Raw genomic sequence first — 13,666 nt, 5'->3', positions numbered from 1 at the left:
TTTAGCATGACTGCAGTTCTGATCTTAAACAATCCCTACGGAAACACCAGATGAGAACTGAGTGGATCTTACTGCTTTCTGTGTGTGCTGTATTTATTTATTTATTTCTTCCCAGTGTTTTTTTCACATCCTCTGAGGGAGAGGAGAGGTATCAACTGCTGCCACTTTCCCATCCCTGCTGCCCGCTGCTCCTTGTCATCTGTGCTGTGGGAAGCAGCCCTTCCTGTCAGCTGCTGATGAAGTGCGGCCGTTACATATTGCTAGCCCTGTGCGTGTTACAGGTACAGGGTAGCCAAGCATGGCACAGTGACAGACTGCCTAGGCTGCTCAGGGAGAACAAGGGTAGAGGGAGAGCAAAGGACTGGATTATTCCTCAGACACCTTAATTCTCTGGGAAACCCAAATAGCTTTGCAACAGATGAGCAACCAGATAAGTTCATCCTCCACACAGCTGTAATTGAAAGACTTATATCCAAACTAGCAGAGGGCATGCTGTGGTTTAAAGCTTCTCTTCATTCATTTTTAGAAACTGCTAAATATTTTGATGTTTTCAGATACACTGTACAAAAAAAAATCTCTCCTTTCTAGATCACTGAGAAGAGCAGCATTGCTGTCTGGGACCTTATTTTTTCCAGTTTTATTTTTAAGCAATAGTGGTAGTTATTAGAACTTCATGAAGCTGGTGGTAAAAAAAAATGTTTTCTGATATTCTAATTCAGGCACTGTTCTGATTATCTGTTGGAGCTACCTAACTTAAGGAGTGGTCAGATAATTCCTTGAAGTGATTAAAATTGTTCCCACTCTCCAGCTGCTCTTGTCCCCTTCCCTGCGATGAAGTAGTTGATTGTGCAGTTGGAACACGTTGTATTGCAAATGAAGCCTGGTTTGCATAAGTTACCAATTAAAATGTTTGGTATTTTTTTCAGTTAGGACAAACTGTGACAGTTTCTCAGCCATTGGGCAGGCATGTTGGATCTGTTCTGATGACACTCCAAGCTCCTTTTTTTCCTTCACTGAGTAGGTTGTGTGGAGCCCAGGTGGTTTTCCCTTTGATTGTGCCATAAAGAAAGGGCTGCAGGAGGTGTCCAGATCTTGCAGGCCAACATCCAACTGCACAGGCATTACCAACAACAGGGACTTGGTTTTCATAACCAAGGGTCATCTTTGAGGACTTTGAGACAAGATCCACCTCACCAAGTTGGGCAAAACCACTTTTCCCAGAAGGTGGCCTACCTGGTGAGGAGAGCATTAAACTTGAAATGATGGGGAAAGGTGCAGTTGCATGCATGCAAGATCACAGAGACATGGTGGGACAGACCTCACAACTGGCATGCAGTGGATGGATGCTGGCTATGTAGTCATGACAGGCCGAGAACTTGAGTTCAGCAAAGGGAAGACGAAGAAATTGGAGGAGAAGCTGAGAGAGCCTGTTCAGCCTAGAGAAGAGGACACCCAAAGGGATCTTAACAATGTGGATAAGTCCCTGATGGGTGGGGAAGAAGGATCCAGGTTCTTCTCAGTAGTGCCCAGTGACAGAACTGGAGTCAGTGGTAACAAACTGAAATACAATATTCTGTCTGAGCACAAGAAAAACACTTTTATTATAAGAGTAGTCAAACACTGGACCAGGTTGCCCAGAGAGGTTGTGGAATATTCGTCTTTGGAGGTACCCTTGGACATTATCCTGGGCAACCAGCTCTTAGGTGGCCCTGCTTGAGTAAGGAAGTTAGACTAGATGACTTCAAGAGGTCCTTGCTGACCTCATCCATTTTATGATTCTCTGACTGATGTTGCTAATCCTGCTTTCCTTTTGGTCTATTATTTGTTAGTTGTTTTTTTTTTTTTTTCCTAAGCAATTTAAAATTTAATAAGAATAATGCACATGCCTGGAGTTACCTATGAATGTTCTTCTGCCATATACACCCCTATGGAGAAGAGGTTTAATCACTTCAGTTCACATCCTGCATTTATAGTTAATACTTAGAGCCTTAAAGGAAATATTAAACAGCTAATTTCCTCTTGAAGTTTCAAGTTGCACATGTCATTGCATAGAAAATGATGGTGAGCAGCTGGGAGTTAATGTGCCATACACAAATTCTTATGAATCTGTATAATAGAGTATATACACATATTATTAATCTTGTAAGAGTGATATAAAATGGTACAATACATCTTTTAATTTCACTGGAGATTTTTTGCGAAATAGGCTTTGATGACTTATGTTGCCAGAGTATATGTTTCTATTAAAAGTTAAAGATGTACTCATTTAGGATGAAATTTTTAAAATGGAAGAAAAATAACTTCTGTAAAAGATAACATTTCATTTTGTAATTTTGACCAGTTTGTGTGGGTTCTTTTTATATAGTCCTCCAAAGTGATAGCAAGAGGATTTTTCTCTGATCCTAAATAGAGTTTACAGGATATGTGGGTTTTATATGGTAATTTATTTTAAGGTAATGATCTATACTCTGATTTTATTTATTTGTTTATTTATTTATTTATTGTGAGTGTTCTGGAAATTACCACATGAAGAAAAACAAAAGGTGGAAATGGGAAGAAGGATGCTTATATCCATCTCACTGGATTCCCTCTTTTCACACGAAAGAGTGATGAGGGTGGATGAGCTTGAGTTAGTAGTGTCACAATCAGTTCAGCTACAGATAGAACAGCTTTTCTGAGTAGAATCCAAATCATTTTGTCATGGGGACAAGTCAGCAGTGGGACAGAGCCTCTGTTGTATTTGAGGCTACTCCTGTTTGGCCAGAGAGCAGTACTTTGCTATACAAACAAACCCCACCAGGAAAGGGCCTGACTCCAGGCACCTGTTCCCTGCTGGCAGGAAAGCTGTGTTACCACAAGCAAATAATGAGGTAGTGACTTGCTTTTTCTGCATTTCTACACATTATGGTCTTAAAGTGTGAAATAACAACTCCATAAAGCTCTTAGTTTGACAGGATTTCTGCAGACTAATGGAGGACAAACACAAAGTGCTTCAGATCCATTGCACATGCAGTATCGAGGTCTTTGTGCTTGAAGTCCAGTGCCTCTTCTGTTGGGGAGTCAGCAGGGATTTCTAGCTGAGGACTAAATTTTTGCTATGAATTTGTGGCAAAGATAAACGTTATTGTCCCTGTATGCTAGCTAGCTTGCATTCGGAAGATGTCATTTACACAAGATGATACGAAAGAGGGCCGTCAGGTTAGCAATTACATCTTGGCTTCTAGTTTTGACTCTACTTTGCTGAGAAGTTTTGCCTCCAATATGATAGCAACAGCAGCAGCCACAAAATCTGCAGAGCTTGAGTGCTGGTGGATGATGCACAGAAAAATTATCTGTGCAAAACTAGTTTAAGTCATTGACACCTCTAATAGGAAAAACAGTTGTTTTTCTGAAATGGTTTTCAACATTATGCAGAAGGGGTTTCACCTTATGTTTGCTAACTGCTGCTAACTAGCCAAATGTACTCTGTACCTGGAAATAGAAAGTGACACTCGATCTGTTTCTGCTTGAGGCAGATGGCAATCAGCACATCGCTCTGAGCAGTGCTGCGATGTCCACGAGTTTTTCTTAAACCAAGCAGCCTCCCTTACCATTGCCAAATTAATTGGAACTGCAAACCTGCTCTCCGTTTGCTACTGTCACTAAAAGAAGTTAGAAAGGTTTTTGTAAATAGGTCATCATCTGCCTGTGTGTGCAGCCTGGATGCTATCAGAGCACAAAGACCACAAGCAACACGTGCCTGAATATTAAGTAGTCTGCTGTCTTCATGCAGCTGTTTGTTCTTTCTATATGATCCATATAGTCAGGGAGGAAAAAGAAACGATAGCCCCACTATGGGACAGAGGCTTTTTTAATAAATCAGAAAAGAAACATGAAAATGTCAGCTTAATCAAGCATTTAAATTTTATTAATCAAGCCTAATTTTTATGAGTGCAAATAATCGCTGAAGCTGGACAAATTTGCTCTAGATTGCATCAGAAACATAATTTTAATATTTAATGGCCTGCTGAATTTAAATGGAGAATTATCTTTATGAAACATGCTCTTCATAATTTGCCATTAAATGAGAAATGAACAAATCAACATAAATCTTACATAAAGGTTATTTAACTAAATGTTGGTACTATAAATATTTTAAATGCATTATGCACTAATTTAACAGTCACAGAGTACACTATATAAAGATATAAGTTGTGCAGGAAGCATTTCTCTCCTGCAGCATAATAGAATGTAATACTGCAGTTGGCTGTCTGTGCTACAGTTAAACGAGACTGTCCACACTGCAAGTGTAATCCTTGCATCAGAGGTTTTCATAAAATATTAGAGTATGAAGTAACCCCTTGCTAAAACTTTACATGGCTGTTCACATACCAGTACCATTTACAAAAAACAAACACACTACAGAATTGGAATATTTTGGCTGTCTTTGGTAACTTCAAGACAAAACACCAAAATCTAGCCCAGCATTTAAAAAAAATATATATACATATATATATATATATATACGTATATATATATATATATGTATACGTATATATATATTTTTTTCTTCCAGTCATAAATCAGTCATCTGTTAATTTAAATTTTGCCACACTTTTTCAATTATAACCTTGCAATATTATTGGCATCTAAGAGAAAATTGAAGTTCACTGCACATATATGCATTTTTTCTATGAGACTGTTTTAATGATTTTTTTTTTGCATTTGCATCAAGATTTACATGGCAACAAGACTGACTTGACAACTTATAGCAGCTATTATAAACAATCAATATTTTATAAACTTAAGATCAGTTTAGTTTGCATTTAAAATTCCCATAGTCATGTGAATTTTTTATTTAGCTTCAGTTTGTTTCCATTTTCCTTAGGAACATTCTAGTTCAGTTTAGACTTTAATAACTTTGGAACTATAGTACAGTGCTAATATATTAATCCAAATGTATCACTATCTGTTTTTTTTTTTTTTTTTTTTTTTTTTTTATTTTACTGAAATTGCATTAATATATGTATTATATACATTGTCACATAAAATTAATAACAGATTTTTTTCCTACTGAAAAGCTTCTCAGCTCAAAATTATAATGTAATAGATTGTGTAACACTCACAAGCTTAGATTTATGTGGATAAACACAGTTTTGTAAGAGTAGGATATCTGGTGCTACTAGAATCCTAAAATTACTTGAAGAGAATTAGTAACAATTAGAAGCACCATTATCTCTTCATACTGTTATTAATACAATAAGCTATTTTATTATGGAGAACTCTCAGAAAATTTTGTGAAGCTGCTTTTTAGTAGTCCTGTATAGCAAATGTATTGTTGGTATTTAGCCATGCAGAGAATGGTTTGCTTTTTTGTTTGTTTTGCTGAGCTGAAAATGAAGCATTCTAAAACCAGAAATATGACATTTTCAAGTGCACAGTACATGTTGAAGCCTTTAGATGGAGACATACTTCAAATAAACGCCTAATATTCAGTTCACAGTGTATTGTGTAAATACTAGAAAGAGCTAAAATAGGGAACCAAATATTGGAAAAAAAAATAGAGAGAAGACAGCCTTCTACTTATGCCATTTTGTATAAAAAAATGACATATTCTTAACTATTTTAGCAACTGAATATTGAGGACATATAAAGCTGACAGCAGGAGAAAGGTTACATGTTCTTATAAACTGTATTTACTACTTATGCATGTTGCCAAGAAATTTATTATACTACAAATAAAAATTCTGTTGTTGACATTACAGAACTACATGTAATCAGTAGCATGCATCAAAAAGCATCTGATAGCCATATTAAAGTCTCATTTCCTATTAAGAATCAGACTAAATTACAACATGAGCACTTCCCAGAATAAGCTAACAAAATGCATTCTGTAAGAAGAAGTAATTGTATTTGAGTGTCTCTGTAAAAGTCAGGAAGTATTTTAGCAGCAAAGTACTAATGCTTTTCTTTTTAGTCTGCTGTCTTCTGTACTGCAATATATTCAACCTTACTGGCAAGCTTATCACACTAATTATTATTACATCTAGTGGTTCAGTTATCTTGATGATTACTGCAGATGAAATACCCCAAGGTCAAAACATTAATAGTATAAATCAGGATCGGTTGTATTCCAGATATACTACAGTACTAAATCAGAATCTGTTAATTTGATTTTTATTTTTCTTATAAATGCAGTATGAAAAGGTAGACATTTTAATTAAGCTGTATCTCTTGCAAAGTTTCTCCTTAACAATTCAGTGAAAGAAGCAGACATCATGTTGTGAAAATGACTACAAAAACACAGCTACAGTGGGCTTACTGGTGATGAATGCCTTTGCTTCAACTTTGAAATTACCTGAAAAAGCCTAAATGATTTTACACATCATTGTTAATCCATACACATTGCATAATTTTATCTTGCATTTTACACGCAAACACCGTGAATTGAGTGACAGGCAAACGTATAATACAGTCTACATCTAGACAATATGTGTTACATGAAATCCAAACTGTCCTGAGCAGTACAATTTGTGTATCTAAAATGTATTTAATTCTGAACCAAATCTCATTCACTTATATTTTGTCTTCTGAAAGTAGTTGCTTCTGTACCTTTACGTGAAAGTCAAAATGTCTGCAGGTATTTTGACACTGTAGCATATGATACAGCATAAATTGTTTTCTTTTGTTTTTCACTTAAGACCACCTATGTTTGAAGGCCTAAACCAAGTAAGACACAAGCAAATCTAGAGAAACACTAATGCTATGGATTGTTGTGTACGTCACATCAAAAAAAAAAAAAAAGCTACTAAGGTAACAGACATTAGGTAAACCTGCAATCTGGTACTGCAAGTATCTCATACTAATATCATATAAAGTCATCAAAGTTTCTTCTGGGTGGGTGTTTCTGTTGGATTTGCCAAAGAAATTAGAACAGAAGACAATTCATTAAGTAACCTGCGGTGTGCATGTTTTGTGTGAGAAACAGCAGGCTGACACTAAGAAAGAAGGGCATTTAAAAGTGGTGTTAAGTTTCCATGTGCCATTTTTCCATGAAGCACTTAGATTTAGGACGAATTGTAAAGTTCTCTACAATCACTGATTTTTAATTGAAGATACTTGTAAATAATTGCAATTTATAGCATACTTTGCAGGCGTTGATATTAGAAGTTGCAATTAAATATTTTTTCAGAAGTCCTATACTGGTTTTAGATCACTAGATCATTTTTGGAATAAATGCGTCTTGCAATTAACTAACTTACTAAGAAAACAGCATTCTAGTCCACAAGTATTTGGGCTTTGTCTATGATGCAAATAGGGTGGTTGTGCTTTCTGCTGGTAATCTTGCTTGACCTAGCTACACATAGATGCTGCTTTGACAGAACAAGCGCTTCAATAATCTTGTATGAATTATGAATTGCACAATATTTATAGACAAAGTTCTTTTGCCTCAAAGAGGGTAGGAATGGGTCAGTAGCAATGTCAGTGTGTGGTAATTAGTCTGTATGCTCTTCCCGATTAATACATTTTTAACAGGGCTATTTTGCACAGAAAGGATCTTATTTTGCAACACTTAAACAACATCTGCTTACTGTTTAGCTGTGAAGTAGCTGACATGCCATATTTGAGGATGTCTACATGTGTTTTTTAAAATGTCATTTGTATTAGTATTACATTCAAGGAACAGTACCAAGAATCAGGTTCTTTCAAGACCTTCTACCAGTATGCGGCATATAAGTCTGTGACAAGTGACATTACAGAAGGTCATGTCACTTTTAACTGCTTGCATTAGATCTTTCTGATTTCCCCAGTGCCCTTCCTTTGTTTGATTAATACTACTTGATTTCAAGCAAGCTATCGGAAGGCATAATTTAGAGTGAGTGTTCTAGGGGCAATCTAAGATTTTTGCCATAGAACTTTTAATAAAATAACTCTAATGTTTCATTTTATCTTCATATGCTTTTTCCTGTTCTCCCTCTCTCTCCCTCTACCTCTTTTTCCTTCTCCTCCCTCTCTCCATTATATCTCCCTAAGGTATAATGGTTGACATAGAGATTTGAATAACTACTATGTTGCTTCAAACCCAAGCAGCACATACGCGCTTTATTTGAATAGCAACGAAGCACTATCAAAGGGAAAAAAAAATCCAAAATGGATTTTTTTTCTACAGTATTCTTAGTACGATGTTAAACTGAAATCTGTTGCTGAGATTCACTGAACATATCTTGAAAAGCCTTACTGTGTTCTGCAAAAATAGGTTGTACTTCAGTATACAGCTTGTGTTAGGCTTCAGCATACCAATTATTCATGTATCATACAATTATGAAGAATCTGTTTTCCTTGTTTTAATTTCTGTCAAAGTTCTGAAAACACTCTAATTTGGTGCTGTAATAAATCGTATTATTGTGTCCATATTGTCTGAACATTCATGGTATTTTTAACTCTTCCTTTTGAATTTCAAGAGAAGTGAGGATGTGGACTATGCTTCATATTCTTTAAAGAATAATTCCTGCATCTTGGACATGTGAACACTTTTACTACATTTTATTTTGCTACAGTAATTGAATTCTGTTTCCTTTCCAGACAATTCAATATTCTAAAGCTCAATGTAATTGATGGTATGACTAACCTAGAACAAGAGCACAGATTGGTAGTGGCTTTTGAATTAAAAAATGGAATGGAGGAGCTGGAAATCTGGGATCAGGGGATTTCAAAGGACTTTTTATGTCCTTTGAACAAGCTAACATTTTGCTACTCTATAGAAGCTTGTAAAGTAGTTTGAGATCATTAGATGAGGAAGAAAAAAAAAAAAAAAAAAGTGAATTTGAAGTATTATTATCCAGATAATTTAGAATGGGTATTGTCATGTAAGTGATTTCAGTGAGGTGCCATCATTTGCAACAATTTTAGAGGTTTCCAATTCAGCTAATTGTCTCCAAGCTAACTTTAGCACTAAAGTGAGATAGGCATTCCACTGTTCAATCCTGTCAAGACAAGGAATTTCTGGATGTACATAAAAGAGATCTTTAAGTGTCTGGGGAATATTAATGTTGAAAAGTAAGAGACCTAGTGAGTTTAGTCAGCTCCAGGCGTAGTCAGTATCTGAGTCAACAGATTTAGGTTTATACCTTGGGCTTTAGTCACCTAATGATGTAATTACAGACCTTTTTTGTGTGTGACAAAACTGATTTAAGAGGGTTTCCATCTCATTGCAGCCCTTAACAGCTTGTTTTCATCCTCTCCTCAGTTCACCAATTCCTCTGTAGAGCTGATGCAAGCAATTCTGGAGCTGCTCTATAAACTGCACTAAAACCATCCACATAAGAAGTCTTAGGGTGAATTTTCTTTAAGAACTGGATCATTCCAATGATGTAGTTACAGCTGAGATCCACAAGCACTTGGAACAGTGTAGGGAAGATAAGAGTGAGCTACCCTGAGAGGAACAAGTAGTTGATGCAGGTTCGTGAGAAATTGAAGCTGTCATTGCTTCCACAGAAAGGTCTATGAAACTGTGTCCTCAGGCACCGCCAAGTTGGATCCATAAAATGGAACACTGAACTAAGCAGGAGCTAACAAGCATTACAAAAATACATTTTCAACGCTTCCATCTCTCCATGCTAAAGGGTTCAACTAGCCTATCACCATCTTGAACATTTTGGTCCTTGTCTCTGATCCTCCCTCTTTAAGAAATAGAGCAGAGCTGACCCAGAGGGGGAACAGAGGAGAGCAAGGTGGTGGTGGTGGGGGGAAATTCCTTTTCACAGCAAGTGTCTGAAGCCTAGGTGTGGTTCCTCTGGCCTTTGTGTGTTCTCATCTGCCTCTGTCTTTCTGTGAAGGCTGGCCTCAGGTCAGAGGCTGCAGACAATCCAGCCCGTTAGGCCCTTCCTGTTGAAACTGCTCTGCTTTGCAGGAAAAAAAAATAAAAAATAGAAGAGGGGTTGTTCATTAGTTACTCAGGTTATATTCCTTACATGTGCCATTGGACATGCTTACTCTTTACTTGTCTCTGTGTTTCTAGTACTGCTTTTGATTCTAAGCTCCAGAACACAGTAACCAGTAGATATAACTGGGGGCTCCTCCAAAATCCCACAGATGTTATTAGAAGTGGTTTGGAAATGGATTCAAACAAGGATGAGCATCTGAAATTGGAAATATGACCTGTGCAGCTGATGTAGGCAGAGTACTTTGCTGTGGTTGCATGTTATATCAATGTTATGTGTTGTGTACATTTTGCCTAGGCCATTGGAGCATTATTAACTGGGATCTTCTTGATGTTTGAGCTAACCCATTCCAGAATTTCGCCCTTGAATCATGTTAAAGTCCTTCAGTTCTTAGACATGGATTTCAAGCAGATGTGTTTGGGGACTAATGTTTGTTGCAGCTGTGTTTGGGGACTAATGCTGAGGTTATAATTTGAATGTGTTATCCTAAATGACAAGTACACTTAAGCCATTTGTGACTTCAGCTATATAACAAAGGAAACTATCACTTCATATGGTGGCAACTCCATAACATAGGCCAAAGTACTAATGTTTCATACTAATGTGTTTTTTTCCTTCTCTTGACCTTTTTTTCTGCATGTTTTATAATGCATAGTACATGGTTTTTGTTAGGCATCTATATGACACTGGGCTAGGTGGATCTTTGCTGAGCTTCGTTATGGCTGCTCTTACATTACAATAAGCATTTACTTATAAATAACAATATAAGTTGCCACATCTTTCCTCATATAAGTGGGTACCAGTTTATTTCCATTCTGTCAACAGAGAATTTTCTCCCATCAGGTAGGCTGAAGAGTTAATCACAGTGTTATGAGAGAGGGATTCATGACTTCATATCATAGTATCATAGAATGGGTTGGATTGGGTTTTGAGACAGATCCAGCTACAGCCCATGTTCAGAAAGTCATTTCATTGCTCTGTAAACTGGCTTTAATAGTGGTTCATTTAATGCTCATTCTGTGATTAATAAATCATTAATATTTGTAAAATTAATTGAATGAACGTATATATTTCATAGTGTTAGACTGAAAAAAATATTTAAATGGAAAAATACATGTGTACATGTGGCAGCTACAGTTAGCAATGAATGTGAGGAAAGTTAGATGCACAGATTGTATAAAATCACTATTAGAAACATAGTGCTAATGCTAATAGAGCATATGGTATGTGTCACTGTTGTAGATCGTAAGAGACAAGCTAATATGAATTTATTCCCAGCTTTTTATTCTTCAAAAATATCTCGATGTATGCTATAAATTTTATTTAAAATGTTACAAGTTTCTCTAGGTAACAGTAAATTTAAAGCAAGAGTGTGTGTGTTCTGTATAGCCACCAGTGGAGCTGACAAAGGATTCCTTTAGTTAAAACTATCACACATTGAATTTTGAACTACCTTTTAAATACTTAAATTGTCAAGCAAGCATTTTGTACAGGAAGGGTTTTCAGTATATAATTCCCTAATGTAGGTCAATTACAGCTATAACACTTTCCAAAATTTGAATCTCTAGATCAAGAGTTTTTTCCTGGTTGTACATTTTCCTTCTGTGCATTTATTTCAAATGTTAATAAAGTTTTCATCTACAAAAGGTTTAGAATTGACAGAACAAAACTCTTCCTTTTTAAATCATGACAACTACTACTGTTTCTGTCTGCAGGTAGTGGAGGACATGCTAGAGGACGAGGAAGAAGAGGATGACAGAGATGACAAGGTAATTATCTTTCCTAGCACTTGGGTACCTGGGGATGGGAGAATTTAGACATGACACTGTTTTTACAGACAGTTAAAAAAGGAGTTGAAGTGTTTTAGTCCAGAAAATTGGACAGAGCTGTTTATCATCCTAACAATGCTACTGTGTGTTGCAGGAAAGGATAGAGGACTATAAATCCTGCTTTTTTTTTTTTTTTTTTTTTTTCCTTTCTTGGTCCGGAGCTGGGTCAAATATTTTTTTCTGCCAGGAACAAAAATAATTCAGCTTGTCTGGAACTTGATAGCTCTTGTGAAGATAACTGCAGTGACAACTGTTTTTGAAGGACAAAAATTTGTCCTGTCTTGAGTATTACAAATAGGGCTGCACTTTAGGAGGAAAATGGTGTAAAAATAGCAACTCCATACTGGTTAAAGACGGGATATTGACATCTATAATTTTCAAAGAATTACTTGGTAGAAGAATGGCTGAAATGTTTTGCACTCTGTATGACATTTAAATAATCACAATTCTCATAGGCATCCATTTGATTTGAAGTTGGCGTAGTGGCCCAGCAAGGCAGGAAACTATTGCAGATGATTCGGCTATTGGAGAAAACTGGTTCACTTTGTAGGCTGCTGGTTGGGTTGAGGATTGCAACCACAGTAAATAACAGCTCGTTTCCACATCTTATTGAGCCAAGCTATGGGACTGCTTGGATTGGTTGTCCCCCAGGGAGAAGGAAAAACCGGAGAAAAGAAATTAGAATGACCTTGCACCACTGAAGCAATGGCTAGCGCTGGCAGGACACCTTTCTGGTGAGACAAGTACAGTGCAGATAGTCCTGTTGTTTCTGGTATTTTGATACCAGTGAGATGGTATTTGTGTAAGAAAAGGAAAAAGAAAAGCTAAAAAAATACAGATGATTTTGACCTTCACAGATGTTCACACACTTCTGTTGTAATAATGCAGCAATTTTTTTTTTATTTTTTTATTTTTTTTTGTGAGGAGAAAAACAGTGTATCTTAATTTATGCCCTTGACCTTTGTTTCTAGTTGAGATGTACAGTTATATACCACTGTAAGAATTCATATGCTGGCAGCAGCATTTGAAATGTCAGAAAATTCACTGTGATTAGTTAATCCCCTGAATGATTATTTTTCTGCTAGCTAACACCTAAGATCTGAGAGATGATAAAAAAAGGAGTATTTTCCTCATTCTGTTGCCAGCTCAAACATTTTACAATTGACAGAAAGATATTATGTGAAATTCTTCTATACATCACTTAAATCGTTAGCTACATCATTTCAGAATTGGCAAACACTGTAGTAACAAAACCTTCTTTTACAAAACACATAGGTGATGGTTTTTAACACTAAATGATATGAGCATGCACTTCTGGCAATAAAATATATGATTTATTGCAAAGGTCAGCCATGTAGCTGTGAAGAGCTTGTATTTTAACTCAACATGCTGGCTTTGAATCATCATTTCTCTTCTGATAAACAGTGATCTGCCATCCATTTGAGGCCCTTTTCTCCTGTTTGTTCCTGCTTTATTATTAGAGCTGGTGCAAAAGTATCATCCCAGTAGTACATGTGCTCCTGGATGTTTTAAATAACTGTGATTAGTTCACGAAGAAAAATGCTTGGCTGCTTGTAGTTTAAGTCAGACACTGTAGTTACAACATAGTTGTTTTTGGAGATTGCTAAACAAACTCCTTAAAAAGGGAAGATGAAGGTGGGGGGCAAGCTCCCTCTCCCTGGTACCCCTCACCCAGTTCTGTGGCTGTTAACAGATGCCAGGCAGATACACCCAGTTAGAAATATCACTCTAGGTTTCAATGTTGTGATCTAATATTTAGCTTTCTCAAATTGACAATAGAATTCATATATTTTTTCTAGATATAGTTACCAATATCAAATAAAAGTAAGAACTAGCGTTGCCACATGCATTAAGTGAGCCCCTCTATTGAATATTTAAGAGCTGTCTTTCTGTATA

The 13,666-nt window shown here is 36.4% G+C and overlaps 1 protein-coding gene across 15 annotated transcripts in view; it reads left to right on the top strand.

The window, feature by feature from the left end:
* Nucleotides 1-13,666, top strand: part of MCTP1 (multiple C2 and transmembrane domain containing 1) — a 271,275-nt gene that overhangs the window by 219,835 nt on the left and 37,774 nt on the right. For all 15 annotated transcript variants that reach the window (XM_072031696.1, XM_038169782.2, XM_072031693.1 and 12 more), the window contains one exon: nt 11,636-11,689. In XM_072031696.1, coding sequence (XP_071887797.1) covers nt 11,636-11,689 — 54 coding nt within the window. The remainder of the gene's footprint in view (nt 1-11,635; nt 11,690-13,666) is intronic.

This window comes from Anas platyrhynchos, chromosome Z, assembly GCF_047663525.1.
Source record: "Anas platyrhynchos isolate ZD024472 breed Pekin duck chromosome Z, IASCAAS_PekinDuck_T2T, whole genome shotgun sequence".
NCBI lineage: Eukaryota > Metazoa > Chordata > Aves > Anseriformes > Anatidae > Anas > Anas platyrhynchos.
Note: the sequence above shows the minus strand (reverse complement) of the source record. Positions and strands in the feature narration are given on the sequence as shown.